We start from the raw sequence: 20,832 nt of genomic DNA on the forward strand, positions 1-20,832 counted from the left end.
GTTGTTGAACTCAATGTTAAGTCCAGAAGGCTGTAAAGTGCCTAATTGGAAGATGAGGTGCTGTTCCTCCAGTTTGCATTGAGCTTCACTGGAACATTGCAGCAGGCCAAGGATGGACATGTGGGCATGAGAGCAGGATGGTGTGCTGAAATGTCAAGCGAAAGGAAGGTCTGGGTCATGCTTGCGAACAGACCGAAGGTGTTCCGCAAAGCGGCCACCCAGTCTGCTTTTGGTCTCCCCTGTGCAGAGGAGACCTGATTGGGAGCAGCGAATGCAGTAGGCCAAATTGAAGGAGGTGCAAGTGAAGCGCTGCTTCACCTGAAAGGAGTGTTGGGGTCTTGGCCGGTAAGGAGGGAGGAGGTAAAGGGGCAGGTGTTGCACCTTCTACGATTGCATGGGAAGGTGCCATAGGAAGGGGATGAGGTGTTGGGGGTGATGGAGGAGTGGACCAGGGTGCCACGGAGGGAATGGTCCTTACAGAATGATGACGGGGGGTGAGGGAGAAGATGTGTTTGGTAAGTTTGCCATTTTTTTCCACCAATTTATTTCAGTCAACAATTGTTGCCTTTAACTTCAGTATATTTTAAGACACTGCATTGTGTTACAATGCTCTGGGATCCTCTCAGCAGTTTTTTATAACCCCCAGTCTTTGCTTTTCATCTAATCGGCCCAAAGGCCTATTCTGCTGCAGGGCTGCTTTTTACTGGTGTGTAGTGTTCTCTGTACCTGCACACTAGCAGTTGTAGCTCTGCTCACAACGACTCTTCCCCATTTCAATACAAGGAGCTGACTTTTACACTGGGGACAGGATCCCTACCCCCAGCAGAAAAGCTGGGGGCGAGCCCGATGCACTTGATCAGCTCATCCCAGCGAGGGGGGGTGGGGGCCACGGTGGGCAAGGTAGTGTGGTGGGGGAAACATGGGGCAGGGGAATACCTTAGTGGGGGCTGTGGTGTAGAGGGGACCTGAAAAGGAGGCATCCTCCTTGCCAAGCTACCGATCCACCAGATTTCACCTATTGTGCTGGACACTTGGCGCCGGCCTCCTCAGCCATGGGTAGAATCCCAGCATTGGTAGGAGGTGGTCCTCAAGTGGCCACTTAAGGGCCTCAGTTAACCAAGGATGAGTGGGCCCCTAAGACCTCCCTCACCATGGGTAGAGTTGGAGGGGAGGGGTGGGTAGGTGCAGAGGAACAGCGTCGATTGCATGGCGCCCCATTTTATGGCCAACCAGCCTGTCAACCCACCTTGAGGGAGCTTTAAAATTCCAGCCAAGTCATGCCCCATGTAGGTAAAAGCTGGGTTTTGTTAGCCAGGGTGGTGTCCTGTTTATTGATCCTTTCTTGATCCTGAAATCACATAACAACATTTCACAGTTGCTTGACATTAAATTTTATGCTGTTTGCCATTCTTTTCTGAAATGTTGGCAAACACCCAAATTTATCTTTTCTAACATAAGAACAAGAGTAGGCTCTACAATCCCTGAAGCCTTTACTACCATTTAATCAGATTTACTCTATTTACCTCCCTTAATACCATTAGCCAACATATGTTATCAATCTCAGTTTTGAAATTTTCAATTGACCTAGCCTTCCGGGGAGAGATTTCCAAATTTCCATTGTCTTTCGTGTCGAGAAATACTTCCTGGCCTACCTCAAAATTTAAGGCTATGCCCCTTTGTTCTGGATTCCCCACCCCACTGCCACACCAGAGGAAATAGTTTTATTTTGCCTTCCCTATCAAATCCTTTAATAAGTTTAAACACTTCAATTAAATTATCTCTTAATCTTCTATACTTAAGGGAACACAAGTCCAATTTGTTACGTTCTTCTTCTCCTCTTCGACATAAATGTACCATTCGTACACAAGGATTGGTGAAACATTATTGTGCGTTCTTTATTTGAAGATAAGACTAGATATAGGTATTCATTCGGAGCCTCAAGCACTGTACACCTGACTTCTACCACTGCCGCTTGCAGACTAACTACAAATCATGGTCCTAATACCCAAGTAAATTATACAATTGGAACACATCCTGTCGAGGCGTGTAACGATTGACAGTAGTTTAAGACATGCAGCCTTAAAGGTGCATGCACAACATATCACAACACAATTTATGCAACACTACAATCTAAATTAATTTAATATCAATGGGCATATACTGAAACAAACTCTGTAAATCTCTGCGAATAAGTTGATCTTCAATGCTGTTTGTGGTTCTTTTTTGTTTCTGTGTCTATGATGTTCAGCAGCTTTCATGGTACATATTTAAATATAAGGCACACAGAGAAAATGGGTGTGAAATGATTTGCAATATTGCGCACTCCTGGCTCTATTTCTTGATTCAGTTGAGTAAATGAAAGGATTAAATCCCTTGACTCTTATCATTTTCATTAGGTACACGTTTCCTTTTAACTCAAAAGCAATTGCCAAACTTCAGCACCCAAGTAAATTATACAATCAGAATGCATCTTCAGTTCATCCAGCCGATACTGAGAATTACACAATATGTAACAGGTTGATGCAATTCTGTAATTGCTGTTCTAATTCGAAATTTAACTTACTCAGTTTCAGGGATAATAGACTCTAGCTGCAGCTACATTGCTCTCGTAATTTTCTGTACACTTTGGCAGATTTATTAAATTAAAAATATTTACAAATAACAATACAGCCCTGCCAGCCATAGGTTTCATGGTTGTGACAAAGCAGCAACAATACTATTCTAGATTAGCTTATATTTCAGCGTGTTGTAATCAAATATACGTTTTGACCTTTAAAACTTGCTCATGTTTCATTATAGAGAAGTTCATACACGTTCTGCACAACATTTTTCCCAATTTCCAATGCAACCCTACAACTGAAAGCAGCAGCTCATGCCAAGTACCTGAATATCAATGACAACAACTTGCATTGTTATAGCACCTCTAACATGGTAAAATATCTTGAGGCACTTCATAGGGATTTCAGCGTCCTTTATTACATTGTGAAGCCTTACTCTAATCTGTTAAAGTATAGTGTATCCGACATGTATGAAATGCATGGCACTGTTATAGTGTTCAGATAGTGTGATGCAGAACATGAAGAGTCATTTCTGAATGTGTTTCCTGTTAAAAGTTATTATCATGGCTATTTTGTACATTAAGCTGCCACTATTAATAATGTTTTCATTTTTCTGCCTGAGGTAATATTTTGACATTTTCTTTCCCCAATGGCCATAACACCAGAGCAATAATTTTGTCAAATAAAAATATACGAAGTGTTTAGGCTTGATATTATTTCAACAGTTTGGTTATTCTTTTACTTGTGACTTAAAATAGTAACATTTCATAAAATTCATCTCCAAGGATGAGATTGTATTACTTTAGATCAGGTTTGTCCAACATTTTCGCTGGGGGTGGAGGAGAGACACGTTTGCATTTTTTTCTCTCTCAAGGAGCAAACCTCAGAAAGATAAGGTTTGGCACAGCAATAAACTGAATTTCAAAAAAAAAGTTGAGGCATTAAGAAAAGAAACAATTCCTCAGCAAAACTAAAGCAATGTCATGACAATAAATTGTTGAGTTAAAGAAGAGTAAATAATAAAAATGACCGGTGTGAGAGTCAGTGTGTGTGTGCCGGCTCACTTCCAGTCTCAGGGTACTCATTCACTCACCCTCACACACTGAGCGGGTGTGTGGGATGTGCTGGTGTGTGGGAGTAAGACACTTACTTACTCTCTCCCACAGACTCTTTCCCTCTTCTCACTCCCATGCACACTCACACAGACACACTCACTCACTCTCTCACTCCCACGCCCACGCCCACACACACTCACTCAATCATTCGCACGGACTCTCACACTGAGGCCTGAATTTTTCCCGTGTCGGGCGGGCTCGGTGGGAGTGGTCAGGTAGCAACTGCTGCCCGCCATCGGCTCCTCACCGCAATTTCACATGGGTGGGCCAATTAAGGCCCGCCCTGTGTGGATCGCGAGTGGTAACGCTGGGGGAGGAGGGAGAGCGGGCCTGGTGCACAGTTTGTGCATGCACGCGAAAGAGCGCTTCAATCTCCCTGAGGCATGGAGCTGCCTCAAGGAGATTGAAGCGCTTTTTGAAAAAATTAATAAATACAATAAAAATTCAATTAAACATGTCCCCTCATGTGACTGTGTCACATGAGATAGGACATGTGTTTAATTTCAAAAGAAAGTTTTTATTTAATTTGTAATAGCTTTAGGAAACCTCACCCCTCTCGTGGATGAGGTTTCCTAAAAAATGTAAAGGCTGCTTGGCTGTTTTGCCTGCCCGCCAACCATTAGGTTGGACAGGCAGCATAAATTTCAAGTTAATTAGGTCCTTAATGGCCATAATAGGCCTTTCATCTCTCGGCAGACGTGCAGTCGACTCCAGCACACGCCTGCCGAACGAAATATCGCATGAGTGTGCCATGACGTCGGGACGCACGCCCGCACACCGAAGGTAAAATTCAGGCCTGAGTCTCTAACTCCCACACCCTCACACACTCACTCAATCACTCACACAGACTCTCACCCTGTGAGAGACATTTTCTAACTCCCTCACACACACACTCACTCTCTCATTCACACAGACACACACACACTCTCTCTCTCTCCCACTCACTCACTCTCTTAGTCCCACTCTCTCACTCCCATACGCACCGACAGACAGACACACAAACACACATTCTCACTCCCACATATTTACCACGGTACCGTCTCCCTCCCTGGACCTGCTGCAACATTCACCCTGCCCGGACCCGCCACAACTTCGCCCTCCCCGTGCTCCAACCTGCCGGTCCTTCACTCCCCGGGCTCCAGCCATGCTGCACCTTCACTTCCCTCAGCCCTCAGCACACTTACCGCTTCTGTTTCTCTCCCTCATTTGCTGCTGATAGGCTCAGAAGGGAAAGGAACGGCCTATGATTGGAGAAGCAGCCCCCACCAAAATCCTGAATTTCACTTACCTGCATTTTGAACTTACCAAGATGTCTTCCCAACTTTTGAACAATAGTGTTGCAGGCCGCATGAGAGGGGCTTCTGTGGCCCGCAGGCCGCCAGTTGGATAAGCCTGCTTTAGATTAAAAAAACAAATAGCATCAGGAAATGCAGTCAGAGAGAGTTAGATTTAGTTTCGGCTGTGATCCAGAAAACGAACCTCTCTTCCTCTTCCAAATGCATTTGACCTGTGTGCATTTCCAGCATTTTCTCTTTTAACGCATGTTACCATATAACTGTGCACCAAAGTTTCATCAGTGATCCAGAACCTTCAACAGTAGATGAAGCTTGCTACAAGAGTGAATCATTCTGCCTGGTTTAACCCTTAGACAATGCACTGAGCCGCTAAAACAAACACTAACGATTGCAGCAACATATTGCTGGAGATGCCAGGTGCAGCATTGTCATTATGATAATACTATAACATTAAAATATACCTTCAAAATGAACTTCTAAACAAAATGCATGAAATTTAAACACTAAGGCAGGACCATTCAGTGTCTCTAATATTGCAGACAACTTATTGAAAAATGGTGGGTGTTTAATGAGAGGACAATTGTGACAATGCACCTGCGATTTTCCAATAATGCCATGTCATGCCATGCAGGGCCTCAGAATGTCCTGCCCTTTATTCTTGTTGGTTCTGTCCTTCTTTTCCTCACTCTCTCTTCCATTTTCCTTTTATTTCATTACTTTTAAATAATTTTTATTATATTTCTAACCCATGTAACCTAATCTTGCTATTCTCACAGATTTTTGATTTAAAAATAAACAATTTACTTTTTTTTTCTTCTGAGCCTCTATTTTCAAGGTGGATGGCAGATTGTAAAAACTGCAATTCTTTAGTCACGTAGTTTAGTATTCTGAAGTTTGATCTGGTCATAATGCAGACTCAATTTTCTTGCATCATCAATGCGTTGTCTTGTTGATAATAGCAGTACTGTGGTAACTAATTTGATTAAATGTACTCTGTTTCATAATGTTGTATGTCTCATATCATTGCTCCCTATGTCATATACACTGTAGCCCCTCTAGTCTGCAATGCTTGGGACCATATGTCATTTCTGGACTTCGGAATTCCTTAGAATTCAAAGTGCCTAACCACAAGTGTGTGAACCAGTAACTGTATATACAAATATTTATCTGCAACATAAAACATTATAAATCAGTAACAAAAATTGTTTTATTTATCCAAATACTGTATCTTCCATATCTCCGCTCCCAAAGTACTGTATAAAATGATACCATGAGTTGCTTGGATCTGCAGACAATTTCCAGACAACTGGTATTTCCGAAGAATAGATTTCTGGAATGGAGAGATTATAGTAATACTGTTCAATCTAATATATTTAATGATTGAGGCATGCAACTCCAGTAAAAAAGACTTTGACCCTGTTTGATTGTATAGTACTGTAAATAATATGTAAATGATCCGTAGATAGAATGGCCCCAAGTGTCATTGGAACAGGAATGTTAAGGATGCCAGACAACTGTCTCCATTCATGATACCAATTATGTACAATTAATTTTAACCCCCGAAGGCAATTTGTTTTCGTATAATATGCGATGTTAGTACATTAGTCATTCCAAAATGATGTGCTGTTACCAATTACCCGTTCTGCAGGACAGACCAGTTTTTTGTTTTTAGTGTAGAAGATTGAATGGACTTTTGTTAGAACAAAGAATAAATATTTACTGCATCTACTGAGCCCTGATTCTAGATATCATTTCACAGAAAATGTTTGAGAACCAGAATATGTTACTCTTCACTCTGTGTTTGCAGCATGCTTTCTGTATTCTTATTTTTCAATTTTGTTTACCCATCTCTATTTCAACATTTGTTACAGCTCCTCCATTCTACGTAGGTATGTCATTGCCTACATTTTTACTTTCAAATACTTGCAAGCACAGAAAACATAACAAGCTTGTGTTGCATTTTGTCTTTGCATGGTATGGCTGCTGAAAAGGAAAACAGTTTTGCATTTAAGGGATTAAGATGAAGATAGATCTTTTAATGCTGAATAAATGTTTTATAAGGAACGGTGTTGCCACACATGCATAATTTCCTAACATCCTGCTTATTTGCACACTTAATTCATCTGCTGCTGAAACTCTCATTCTCACTGACCTACATTGGCTCCTGGCCTAACAGAACCTAATGTTTAAAATTCTCATCCTTGCTTTCAAATCCCTCTATGGCCTTATGCCTCCATACTTAAATAACACCCTCTGGCCCTAGAACCCTCCGAGATATCTGTGCTACTGCAGTTCTGATCTTTTGCACATCCCTGATTTTAATTGCTCCATCATTAATGACCATGCTTTCAGCTGCCTAGGCTTTAAGCTGTGAAATTCCCTCCCTGAAATTCAGTGCTTTTCCACCTCTTTTAAGAAACTCTTTAAAACACACTTCTTTGAACTCACTTTTTTCCTTATGTGGCTTGGTGTCCTCTGGCAATTGCTCGGTGCAATTAGTGCAGAATAGACACTTGGCAATCCAACTCCAAGGAAACATTGTCAGTGCAGCTACTAGTACATTTGGAGTTACCTCTACTGCTTGGCCTTGGATCTGCGCTATGGTTTGTGGAGAAGCCTTGAATGGCAAAAATACCCATCTTTGGTAATTGTTTGGCTCAGGATAATCTTTAATTTAGACATTTTAAATTAGATTCCAGGATTATTTATGTAATATTTTGAGCATGATGGTGTCTTATTTCTTTAAGGAATGCAGTAAGGTCACTTGTAACATCTAGTATTTAAGTCAACTTTGTTACTTTTTCACAAGCTATGTTGTGTATAATCAACTTTTTGTTCTTTGTAGGCTGACAATGAGAATCAAATACAGATTTTTATATTAGGTTTTACAATATTGCTTGTGTAGCGAATTATGACTTCTAATTTTCTTCAATTTTATACAGACCCACTGAATAATTATCTTGAAGAGATGCCCTTTCAAAACTGTAGCATATTCAAAGATTAATGAAAGAAGAACATTCTATTTAGATAATCCAGTTTATAAATTATTACCTCTTCTAATTCAAGTGATGAAAATTCTTCAATTATTGCACATAAAATGTAGTTTATTTAACCTTCTGAGATTATAATACATTTTGACTTTGATATATAAATATGTGCTTCATATTTATATAGCCAAATTGGATGTTGAAGCCTTACATTATAGTATTACTCCAAAATGTCCAGTGTTTAAACACTTCGGCTCATTGGTGTTAAAATAAAATTCTTTGTATGTATTTTATTAGAAACAAAACCTTGCAATGTGTTACTCAGTGAAAGGTTTTTTAATTAACATCCTTTAAGAATTTATGAAACTTGATAGTTAAATTAACACAGCATTACAATGTAACTGGAGCCACCTTGCTGTAAAGTAATTTTTGGATTAATTTTAGTTACTTTATTACTGCACATCTGTTTTTGTTGTATAAAACGAAAAAAAAATCTATCCCATTCTCACTATCCTTTACTTTTCTTATTGGAGGCAATGAGCCATCCAGTGGTCGGAACTCCCCTCTCCCTATTCGCCCAGAGAGCAGGCCTCTAACACCATCTTATGTTCAGGCCCCCAAACATTTCCATCTTCCAGGTATGAGTTAAACCACACCAGTTTCAGTGTTGCAGTATAGGCTATAGCTATGTCTCTATGTCCTGTCTCCATTTCTCCTCACAGATTCTTTGGATGCAGTTTTAAAATCAGTGCTCACACTTAAGAAGCAAGCCTATACAGGCACTCACTAACATATTATAGAACATGTGGGTTGCTTACAAGTCACCAGACTGCTTTCACAGTATGGATATATGTAAAAGGCATGTTGATGTCTATTGGAATTCACACCCATTCAATTTGGTCTGGGGATTCCTAAAATGGACTTGAAAGATTATGTTTTTGAACAAAAATCTAATTCTTTGTTTTGTAATGGACAGCCATTAATTGTTAATATTTTGATAGTTTTGAATGGATGTTCAGCAGCAAACATTAAAACAAGAGCCATAATTCCCTATCTTACCTCTGTCCCTTTTTGGATATAGCAAAAAGCAGCAACCAATTCTCTGTCCTGAGTCTAGCTTTGCTTAAAGACTCATGTTTTCACCTGACAGTATATTACTGAGCTTGGTCAGCATGAAGCAAAACTATAGCAGCAATGTCTATCAGACAAATAATGGACTACACAGGCAGTATCTATCAATGCTTGTACATTAACCACTCCAAAGGCCTGGATCTGTCAACTGAGTTTACACAGATTTAGTTAGGTATTTATAAACAATTTATATATTCTGGGAAGATGTATTAGGTTTGTAGGAAAAGCAGAAGATACTAAACAGTTATTATAGATCGCAGTAACATTTAAATGTAGCCTGACTACCAGATGCTTTGGTCTCTTGTAGGTCCACTCCTTAAATGAACATAGAGAGTATGGCAAAAGGCTATTATTTATTAATATATGTATAATTAATAAGAATAAAGAAATGTATTGTAGATAGAGGTATATTGCTATAGGACGATTAATTTCAGTTTTGGTTGCTTAAGACTGAACAACAGTAGTGAAGAAATGTTTGACACGCGGAAGATAAGTGAAAGGGAGCTGATATTAAAGCTGTAGGACAAGTGGTGGAAAAGTGACTCATGGTGACTCATTAAAAACTGATTTACTTTGTATCATACAAGTAACAAAAATGCAAGGGAATACACTGTAGCAAGGCACAAAATTGGTACAACAAAATATAATTATTTGAGAAGTTAAGGTAGAAATACAAGCCAAGGTAGTCTTTCGGTATAATGCAGTATTTTTTGCTGTGACTATACATTGAGAAGGTTTTCATGACAAGTTCCAAATTAAGACCCTGATGGTAATGTGAAGAGATATTAATGGCACCATAAAAAAATCACAGAATGACTATCACAATCTATTCATATAAATTATTTTCATATTACTCAGATTATTATTTGTTGAAAGCAGATTTTGTCTCAATTGGATTCATTCTTCTTTGTGTTCCTCTGATTTTCCTGTCTTGTCATGATAGTTCTCAGTGATCGTTCTTGCTTGAGCTTAGATTGTGAGCGTTGGCAGAGTATTCCCCCGAGGGAGATATCAAGGCCAAGTAGAAACCTGTCCTCAGCTGATATTCCCACACATGCATCTTCCACTGGGAACCTTTGCTCTAGTGGAAATGTTGGGTAGCATTCAGGAAAGGAAATCTTGGCTGAGTTGTCACTGCCCAAATTCAGAAGCACACAAACTATTTCAGGCATCCATTATCCCCACCTGATTGAATTGAGCTACCTGAATACAGACTGGGAATTGTGCCTGGACCTTCAGATCACCATGCCTCAGTTCCAAAATGGCAACACATTTATCAGCTGCATCAGGATTCATTATTCTCAGGAAGTTATTCTATGTGTAGAGAATTTTGCAAGAGAATTGAGAACTCTTTAACCTGAAGGAAAGAGCTGTGAGAACAAACAGCTTCACAAGCAGAGCCACTGAAATATAATGAATAGTCAGGCTTAGTTGAGCCTTTGGATAGCTTGTTGGTGCCATAGTGTCCAATTTGCAACTCTCAGAGTCTACTTTTAAAATAGAAACTCTTGACCTCCAAAAGGACCAGTTCTTCTGGCTGTCTCAGGAAAATTAAGTGTTGCCCTGATATCTTCTGGTGGAATATAACTACATGATATCAAAACAATTTCTACCTGCAGACAGCAGTATTAATATATGAATTAACATAATGAAATGATGATATAGTAATGGGTATGGTCTGTTTGAGATGGCAATGATGAAGTAAAATGACCATAAGCGTAAGTCTTTGCGTATTTCCCCATTCCAATACACAGTTGCTTCCCTATTAGAAAATACATTTTCCAAATTGAAAGCCAATTTCAAAGTTCTTGGCAGATCCATGCACTGAATTGATGAACTGGAGGGATGACAAGGCACACTAAAGAATCTTGTGTTGGTGTTTTAGATCTCTCCCAACACATTGTGTTTTCCGTGTGTTTTATGTTTATTTGTCGCATCAGCAACAATGAGGCTGTAATGTTCCATAATCCAGTGTTCTGCTTCAAGCAGTTTAATATTGAAGTACATCCCTCACAATCAAGTTTGAGAGATTTCTATTAATGAACATAGAGTAGACTGATAATCCAAAATCATGTATCTTATTGATCTCAGTTTCTCCCAGTTAAAGCTGGAAAGGTAAGATTTGTGTCATTCTACTTTAAACTTGTTGACTTTGATCTGCTCAAGCACTCCTTCTAAAACTCCTGAGAGATGTCAGTCATATACTTACTAATGATTAAGATGTAGACTAATTCAATACAATGTCTAAACAAACCTCAAAACTGAGCTCTCAGTTGTCATACTCACTCCACCCAGTGACACAATGGCTGCCAGATAACATTATCCCTGCGCAGCGCCACACTAAATCTGCTTGGTGATACACTGACCTGGTGTAATGTCACGCTAATTTTGCCATGTCTTGTGTTGCACTGCGCCTGTCCAGCAGTGCCGTAACCTCAGCCTGTGCCATGCAGACAGTTCCAAGCTACATATTGAACCTGCATTTTACAATACTGGATCTGCCTAGAGTTGTACCAGCCCTGCACAGTCATTTAACGATCCTGCCTGATGCTGTGCTGGGGCCACCTAGTGTGGCACATAGCCTGCACAGTGACACACTGAGCCTGCAAGTCACTGTATTAACTCTGTCTAATGTAATAATGAGTCTCTCTTGGTGGTAGACCAACCTACCGCATCCTATCCCATTTCAAATCATGATGTGCTCTTCATAATCTAATTTACATCAACAAGCCTGAAGATATTTATATAAATCTTTGGCAAGCAAGCTGTGATGCAAAGCATAGGTTACACAGCATCGTTCATAATTAAATTCTATTTTGACTTCTACCAGAGAAATGGCAGTGCTCAATAAATGTCATTTAAAATAAGATGTTGTTTGAGAATGTACTTGAATCAAAAACTTTAGAAGCAGAAACTCGCTGTGGCATATAAAGTTTCATGTGATATGTGGAAATTTCAATCATAAATTGTTGCCATTATCCTTGTGCTAATCATTCATATATTGAACCATTTGCAGTTTTCAATGTTGGTGCCTACACAAGTTGCCCTGTTGTTTTATTGCAGAAGCTGATTGTTGCCATCCCCTATGATGGACACTAACATGTCACATTGATGTTTGCTATTATTTGTGTTGCCTCTTGTATTAGATCATTATGCCTTTTCAGCTTTGCTTGGTATTATCGGAAAGGATTCATTTTTCAAATGTATTATGCAATAATTAAAAAAGCTGTACAACTTTCTTTCCACAGACCAAGGAACTAATATATACAGAAAGCCTCCTATCTACAAGCAATATGGTACAGTTCCCTTCTTCTTTGTTTTTGACTTCTGATAACTAAAATAGCTAACTGAATGTGTTATTCCTGAGATATTAGCTTTGCTGAATACTAAGAAACTCTCGCTATGTTAGCTGCTTGATAATATGGTAGTTGAATTGGTTTGTTTCATGATTAGATGATTGCGAGACCAAATCCCAGAATTATCCAGAAGTCAAATCTAGTGTGAAGACTTTCAGTAATTTTCAATGAAGAGTAACATTTTCGTCCAGCTTAGTTCAAGCTGCTACCCTCTCACCAGTCAAGTAGTATTGGCAGTTCTAGAGAAGTCTGTAGCCTTATTAAGCACTGTCTATTTAGTAAGGACACTGCGGAAAATGTGATGGTGGGCAGGGTGGAGAATTAAATTTAAAAAACATTTTTGCAAGAGAGGGGTTTGGTGCATTTTTCTTTTTTGCTTTCATCAGTAATGGAGAATGGAAAGCTTTTACATTTTGGATCAAGTGTCAACACCCTACTGCACCAGATAATTTTCTTATTCATTTATTCATTTGCTACCTTATTGTCTCCCTTGATGAGGTTATTAATTCAGTCCAAATTTGTGCCCAATTATGGACAGTTTGTGAACTAGACCCAGACTCACTAGGAGCCAGTTTAAGGTTTCCAGTCTATGATCACCAAGAACTTGCAGCCAGCAGAGGGAGGTGATTTTCATCCTACAATCTAGGTTGGATGCATATCTTGGTCCCATAGGTGAAAGTCCAGTATATTAACTAACTGCAACACTCAACATCTAATTCAACATTTTGAGGAAAATGACTGCAAGAGCTGTTTTTCATATTTGACCAGAATTGTTCACTGTGCATGTTTCCATCCATGTATTTCATGCTTCAAAGTTACTAGATACTACACACATTTCTTTATTTCCTTATAATTCTTTTTATTGTTTTGCTCATGACCATGATTCTACTTCACCCTTCCATTAATATGTGTCTGCCATGATTATTCACTCATATTAATGTGTAAGTACTGTTTGAAGTCATGCTGTTCGTGAATTTCCTTAAACCGCAGGTCTTTCTAAATAAGAAGATGCTTCTATTCTGTCAAGTTTAGATGGCAACAAATCATTGCTATTAGAAAGTTTAAATAATATAAACTCTTCGTTGTTAATATTTAATTTATTTTTAAACAAATCAGGTAATTTGAAGAATTAAAAAGAAACCTCAATCAGGCTTTTTCAGTTCTAAATACAAATTAAGTTTCCATTCAATTTTAAAATTAGCATTTTATCTGTAGAAAGAAGAGGGGCAATGTGCCAAAACGGCTGACCACCCACAGCCGTGGGCATCCCTATTGGCCCTCCCGTTTGTGGATCCTCCACTGTCCCTAATTGAACAGGGGTCCCAGAGGCAGCCTGTTAATTGGCCACCAATCGGCAGACAGGCGGACCTCTTAAACCATCAGGGTCAAGGACCCGGAAATGGTACCATCCCTCATTTAAAAACTGAGGTAAGATTTCATCCTTTGGGTGTGACTTTCCAATAGAAGCATGGGATTGATGAATCTCCTAAAGTATGGAAAACCGTTTTTTTAAAATGTTCTCCTCCTCCTAAATCCACTGTTCTCAAGTGCCAGCATTGTATTGGTGGATGCAGGGCATGCCAGTTACCTACCTATTAACCACCTTGCTCGATGCAGTGTTGACCTTTTAGGAATAAAATTTTTTGATAAACCAACCTGTTTTCCCAGCAACTATTTTTCCTTAGAATAGCATTCTGTACTAGAGTAATGATTGATTTGTACCACAATAAAATAAAAATACATATCTCTGTTGGCAGCACAATATAAAAATAGCAGATTTTATCTTATTTAATTAATAGAGTGGTGTGGAAATACTATAAGCCTCAAAGGATTTATTATTTACACTATAAATCAACATGTCTCTTGTGCCAGCATTTATGCCATTCAGATGAGGTTCCTGAGGATCTTCTGCTAAAATTACAATGGACAATCGGGAATGCTCCCAATTTAACCCCCCAAATACCAAGCCTGCCTTCCTTTAACTCTTCCCAGTTTATTGCTAGCTTGACCTTTCAATAGCACTGCGTACACTAAATCTGATTATTATGTCATAAAACAATGCCTGATGCGGTTGTCCTTCAGTAGCCAAAACTCTTAAAAACAGACCTGGATAATGGAGCTGTAAGCTGGAGACATACATGTTCCCCAGTGTTTCATCTGGGCCACCAGGGGGCATTAGTAACCTGTTAGATTGGCATTGGAAATCTGTTCCTTGTCCTCACATCACTAAGACAGCATTAACAGTGCAAGCAGACAAACTCACTCTTATACTCGGACATCTATTTGTGAAACCTTCAGTTCAAAATTCAATCACTTTGACCTCTTACCAAGCTTGCAGCTAGAATTTTGTTTTTGAAATATTATGAACTCAATCAAATAAAAATAGCTGCTCTAAACAATACCTGTTTCCTCCAAGCATAACATAGCAACAGTGTCACACCTTACAATTAGATTGAACATAGAAGTTTTTTGACTCTTACTCATGACCAGACGAACTCCTCATTATTCACTGAGATGTACCTTTGATTAGTTGTGAAATTGGCTGGCAGGACTTTTTAAAAAAAGTTTGGAAACCAAGGCCCATAGTACAGTACTCCACTAAGGCTGAAAATTGAAAAAGAGATGAATTAAGTCAGCAAATGTGATGAGGAGGTAGGAAGTCTGAAGGTTTTAAGTGGAAAAAAGTACTGAGGGCAGTATAGATTTCTGTAGTTTCAATGTCCTGAAAAGATGAGTTAGATTTGGAAATTCAAATTTGTCCTGACTTCAATGAAGTACTGATGTTGGAAAGAGCCCCATAGCTATTGGAAAAGAGTCTGGAAATAAGCCACCAACTGCAGCACAGGTAGAGCAATTTAAGAGGAAACTGAAAGGGTAAATTTCCCAATCCAGTGCTTTATCTATGAGGAGCTGACTCAAGGAGAGCATGGTCAAAAAAATCAGAACTGCAGCCTTGTCCCCAGCACACAAATATGATTTCCTGTTATGGCTTTGTGGTTGCAGAATTTAACATTAGGTAACCGTGAACATACCTAATAGCAGTAGCTTGTTTAGAATGGTACAGTGCCGGATCTTGTCAAAAGTTTTGAAGAGACCCAAGATGAGGACAGATGGTTCACCAAATTGCTTAAGAACGGAATTTCAGAGGGATGTGTCAGTCAACAAGATCACCAGTAGGACATCTATGTCATAAACCATATTGGTGCTTATTGATTAGGCTAGAATTTTCAAGCTTTCCAAGGACAAGGAAGTGAACTGGGAGAAGATAGACTAAATGCAGAGACATGGATCTAGACAACCTAGAGAGGGACACCATCAGGGCTAAAAATGGTAGCGGAGTTCAGAGAATAAGGAGTTTGCCAGGCCTGGCAGCAGTAAGATGATAGTTAAAACAAATGAATAGGTTAACAAGATGGAATGGACATAATGAGATGCAAGTAATATATTTTGGAGGTGGTTTGTTGTTTTTGTTAGATTAAATAAATACACTTACATTAACAGGTAAGGTCATTGACCCTGAGCCCCCAACGAAGGACCATGTTTGAAGAAACTGAATTGGAGATAGGGCTGCAACACTGTAATATTGATTTTCCAATCTACACTCCCCTCAAATGTACCTCCTCGCTAATGGATTTTCCTTACATGAAAATTGCCTTCACACACCCAGCATCTTAAAGTAATGATTAATGTGCTTTGTGTAAATAATTTTAATGTCAGTTGATTTTTAGAAAATTCTATGCTTTATGCTATACAAAATTAATGACTATGTTAAATTAAATTAAGACAAAGTATTAAGATCACATATGCTAACCACAGTGAATATTGAGGCTTGCAGACAGGAGTGTTAGGAATTCTAAATCTAATATATAAGCCACATTATGCACATATGGACAATTTTAGGTCCCATATAAATGTGCTGTAGTTCATTCCATAATTACTTGTTTTGTTTTCTGTTATGACTAACCCATTATAAAGTATTTAATCTGATGATTTAGTTGCTAAACCAAGTATAGTAACTTTATGCCAGACAAATATGATTTTTATTTGTGATGAAAAGATTTCACTAACGCTGTACTGATTAGCGGCGGGTGCTGAAAGCCTACAGCAGGCTAGTAAGAAACCCCAGTCTATTTCAGACACAGTAGCACATGCTGAGTTCCCACTGGTTGCCACTCTAGATGCAGCTGCAATGGCAGCACAACTCAAGACAGGCGTGGAAATCATCAAGTCATCCAAGTTCCCAGCTGCCCAGGCTCCAGATCCCGATCAAACTTCTGAGGTGGAGACTGACTACTGGCCAGGTCCGGGTACCATAGGTATGATAAAAACCTGACAAATGGGCCTTGCGGCTCATTAATGATTCTTTAAAACTTTCTGTTTTCTCAGGTCAAAAGATAATATCGTAAGTTTGTCAGGATAACCTTGCCAAAACTAAAATTTTTGAGGTGACATTCCAGCATTTTAAAATTTCTCATTTGTTTTTGATAATGCTAATCATGCTAAAAAAGGTATACTCTGAATAAAAAAATTAAATCTCAACTCACATGACTTAGCAAACAGGATTTTCTGTTGCGACCAACATTTTCATCGCTACATCATCACGTGTCGTGAAGTCATGTTGTGCAGGTAGGTGAAGTCAACAGTGCAACAAATTCTCATTTAGCTGGCTCATATTGGAACTGACTGACCAAAAGTGGCGGCTATCACAAGAAATAGCCAGAAATGTTCTTAATGGAAAGTGCCACTCTTAATTATCCTGGAGGCTGAATCAGACAATGGCTGTGTGCTATCCTATGTCACTGCATTTAGCTCCTTGGCCAAATACAGTCGATTCCCTCAGTGAGCCAGTTAGTTCAAATGACAAGCAGCCTTGGAACTCAAATGTCTTTCTCTTGAGATGGCAATCAATGCTATAGTCATCTAATTTATAGTTTAGTTGGACCCAGTATGATAAAAGTGTACAAGCTGTGCTATTTATCAAAATAAAAATATACACTTACATTGGCCAAATATCACTTGTTAAACTGATCACTTCACAATTGCAATTGTGAGCTGAACAACCAAAGACAGAAATCCATTAGTGCAGCAACTGGGTGAGACATTTTGTCAGAATGTAAATCCAGGAGGCGGAAAGTCATTTTGAAGGTAGCTTTTGACTGTTTATGTTGGTGCAGGCTCAGGTACAAGCACTGCTACACAGTGATAAAAACAAAAAGCTAAAAGCTACTGCGGATGCTGGAAATCCAAAACAAAAACAGAATTACCTGGAAAAACTCAGCAGGTCTGGCAGCATTGGCGGAGAAGAAATCAGTTAACGTTTCGAGCCTTCATGGCCCTTCGGCAGAACTGAAGCATAGTTAGAAGAAGGGAGAAATATAAATTGGTTAATATAAACCACCTTAAACCAATTTATATTTCTCCCTTCTTCTAACTATGCTTCAGTTCTGCCGAAGGGCCATGAAGGCTCGAAACGTTAACTGATTTCTTCTCCGCCGATGCTGCCAGACCTGCTGAGTTTTTCCAGGTAATTCTGTTTTTGCACTGCTACACAGTGTTCAGCAATTCATTGCTGAGATCTGTGAGCACTGCAGGATGGAGTGTTGCTGTTAACCCCTTCTTTAAATTCCTGACTTAAAAGGGGTATTCAGTTCAAAAAGCAATGTGTGACAGATCTATTTTCCATTTATATGCAACTGACGCAAAAATATAATTTATATCAGAATGTTTCATTTGCATTTAATGCCATCAGGTTGGAAATGACATGACGTTCTTCTGACTTATCTGTCTTTGCATTTATGAGAAAATAAGATTTGTCAGACAATGTTTCTGTGTAAACAATATCCCTTTAATTATAAAAAACAAAAATACCTGGAAAAACTCAGCAGTTCTGGCAGCATCTGCGGAGAGGATTTCCAGCATCCACAATTTTTTGCTTTTATCCCTTTAATTATATCTGTTTCAGGGCCAGCCTTCCTTTCTCTAATGTCCTATAGGTGTTTTTCCTTCCTAGGTGAACACAACTCACATCAGGCATGCTGCCACAAATAGATCTCCCTCAAAGAGGAAGCATCTCAGTTTTCGCATTATCAGTGTAGATAAAAGGTTTCAGTTATCAACACTCTGCACTGTGGATGGATTTAAAGATTTTTAATATTGGAACTTAAATTAATATCTCTAAAATTAGCCTTCCAGAAAGTGTGCTGTCCCCAAAGGCTTTTCTCAAAAGTCTTCAGCAATCTGGTTGACTGTTTCCATACAGCACTATCATTGTGAGTCTGTTTGGGTGCCAGTAAATTGACCTAATATAATACTTCATGCATAAATGTGTTTTTTACTTATTCGGTGGGAGAGGGTTTTAACAGTTTTTCCAACTTCCTTCAAACTACTGATTTCCTTCATAATATATGACAGCAGTGTCTTTCCAGCTGATTAATGTGGTTGGAAAGAGAGACTGGTGAGGTTTATATAAAACACAAGCCATGTTTTCTCTTGGCCCAAACTCTTTACTGAGTCTTTAGTGTAGGCTAAAAAAATTCTGTTTTAGATTTTAGCTCAGATTTTTGATGAAGAATTACAGTAGGAAAAGGATAAGTTTCTGCCACGCAGTCTTTCTCTAAATTCTTAAACTGTTTCAGATGTGCTCTGTAACTTGAGAACAAAAATATTTTGGTTTTTTTTTTTCACTTTTTTGCTATCTTCATTAACAAGACATTTTCTCAATGGGTGCCTGACATTGCCACTCACTGCTACTTTACACACCTGAGAATATTATATTTGACTCATCCTGGCACACGTTGTTATCAAACCTGTGCAGCAGCTAAAATACAGTAATTCAGCACAGTGAGAGACGTCCTGTTGAGTTAATTACAAATTCATCACAAATCCCTTGGCCAATATTCTAATTGCACATGCCACTAAATAGCATGTTGAGAGTGTTTTTGGTGGGGTTCATGAATTCCTGGTGATTTTTGCACCTAACATTGAAGCCCTGAAGAAATCAGGGGAACACAAGATATTCCAGGTATATATGTTTAGGTTTAGCGTATTTTTGGTGACAAAGGGTGTTTTTTTTAAAATTAGGATCACCACATGGGTGGTTCCCATATGCCTACTGCCCCATTTATGCTGGAAAATGGGAAGCAGGCAAACAAAAATGTTATAATGCAAGTATGCCCATTGGCTGCCCAAGCCAAGTACAATTTAATTAATGGGAAGCCAGCACTCTCACCTGGATCAAACAAGAGCCTTATTTAAATGGTGCTTCTACACCCATCATAGGACTTGATGCAATTTTCATGGGCTAATGGGTGTCCATGCCTGCACATGTTCTATTCATTTGTTCCTGGCTTAGGTTAGTCCCTGGCTTGGAGTAGTCTAACCAGGGGCCCTGAAAGGGACCACTGCTCTTAGAATGGACCAGATTGTTTTTTACTATTTTTATTTTTGTGACACCAGGAGGAAGACTCCTGCTGCTCTGGTTCCTTGAAAATACTTCAGCCTGTTGGCAGACTCTGTATATTCGCCCCCCCCCCCCGTCACCCCCATATTGCACACTCTCCCTGACGAGTGTACTGCCTCAGAGAGCCCATTTTGCACACTTTGCTAATGAGATCCAATCACCAAGATGGATTACGGTGTAATTGTGACTGGGTGGTGCGATGACAGTGCCCGCCAGCTGCCTAATTAATGCATCAGAAAAAATCGCCACCTATATATATCTCTTTTTTGGAGAAAAAGTTATTAAGAGTTAGGATCTAGTTCCTCTCTAAAATCCAAGAATCCATCTCAGTTGGACTAAGCCTTCAAGGTGATTGCAGGCTTCATCCGTCTTTGGTTTTAAATCTAGACAAGCCTGCACCCCTGCCAGTATATCATCACAATCCTCTGAAGTTGTATTTTGTTACCACCAGGAATGGACAGGAGGAGGGGGAGTGAGCGAGAGGAGGAAGATGAGGAGAAACTCAGACGTAGACAACTCCAGGAGGAGCAACTCAGTAAAGTATGACCAACTTGTTAGAATGTATTATTAAAAGAATGGTATTTTTATGTCCTAAATTTACCATTCATAACATTGATGAGGTTAAGGGAACAAGCAAATGACAATCAATAACAGTTAATCTAATCTTTTGTGACTGGTGCAATATTAATAATTCATTAATCTGTGTCCATGCATGTGTTTGTTTTGTCCATTGATGTTCTGTCTGAATTTAAGCCGACTTTCAATTTGTCAGCACATATTAATCCTATTATCTCAGTTCAAGAATATTATTCATATTTGTATGTATTTTTTGCACTTTTTTAAGTTATCTATTTTTCTTTAAACAATCTGCAGCCAGTACCATCTCCCCCTTTTTGTGGTTCAAATTAATATTTTTGTATATTCCTTGTGA

General features: G+C 39.1%; 1 protein-coding gene across 2 annotated transcripts in view; it reads left to right on the forward strand.

Moving 5' to 3' along the window:
• Positions 1–20,832, forward strand: part of ablim1b (actin binding LIM protein 1b) — a 266,319-nt gene that overhangs the window by 218,102 nt on the left and 27,385 nt on the right. For both annotated transcript variants that reach the window (XR_013579734.1, XM_078564687.1), the window contains exons 14-16: positions 12,335–12,382; positions 16,621–16,758; positions 20,353–20,441. Coding sequence is in view for 1 of the 2 variants with exons in the window: in XM_078564687.1 (XP_078420813.1) it covers positions 12,335–12,382; positions 16,621–16,758; positions 20,353–20,441 (275 nt within the window). In the remaining variant the exon portion in view is untranslated. The remainder of the gene's footprint in view (positions 1–12,334; positions 12,383–16,620; positions 16,759–20,352; positions 20,442–20,832) is intronic.

Source organism: Cetorhinus maximus, chromosome 20, assembly GCF_964194155.1.
Source record: "Cetorhinus maximus chromosome 20, sCetMax3.hap1.1, whole genome shotgun sequence".
In the NCBI taxonomy this organism is placed as follows: Eukaryota; Metazoa; Chordata; class Chondrichthyes; order Lamniformes; family Cetorhinidae; genus Cetorhinus; species Cetorhinus maximus.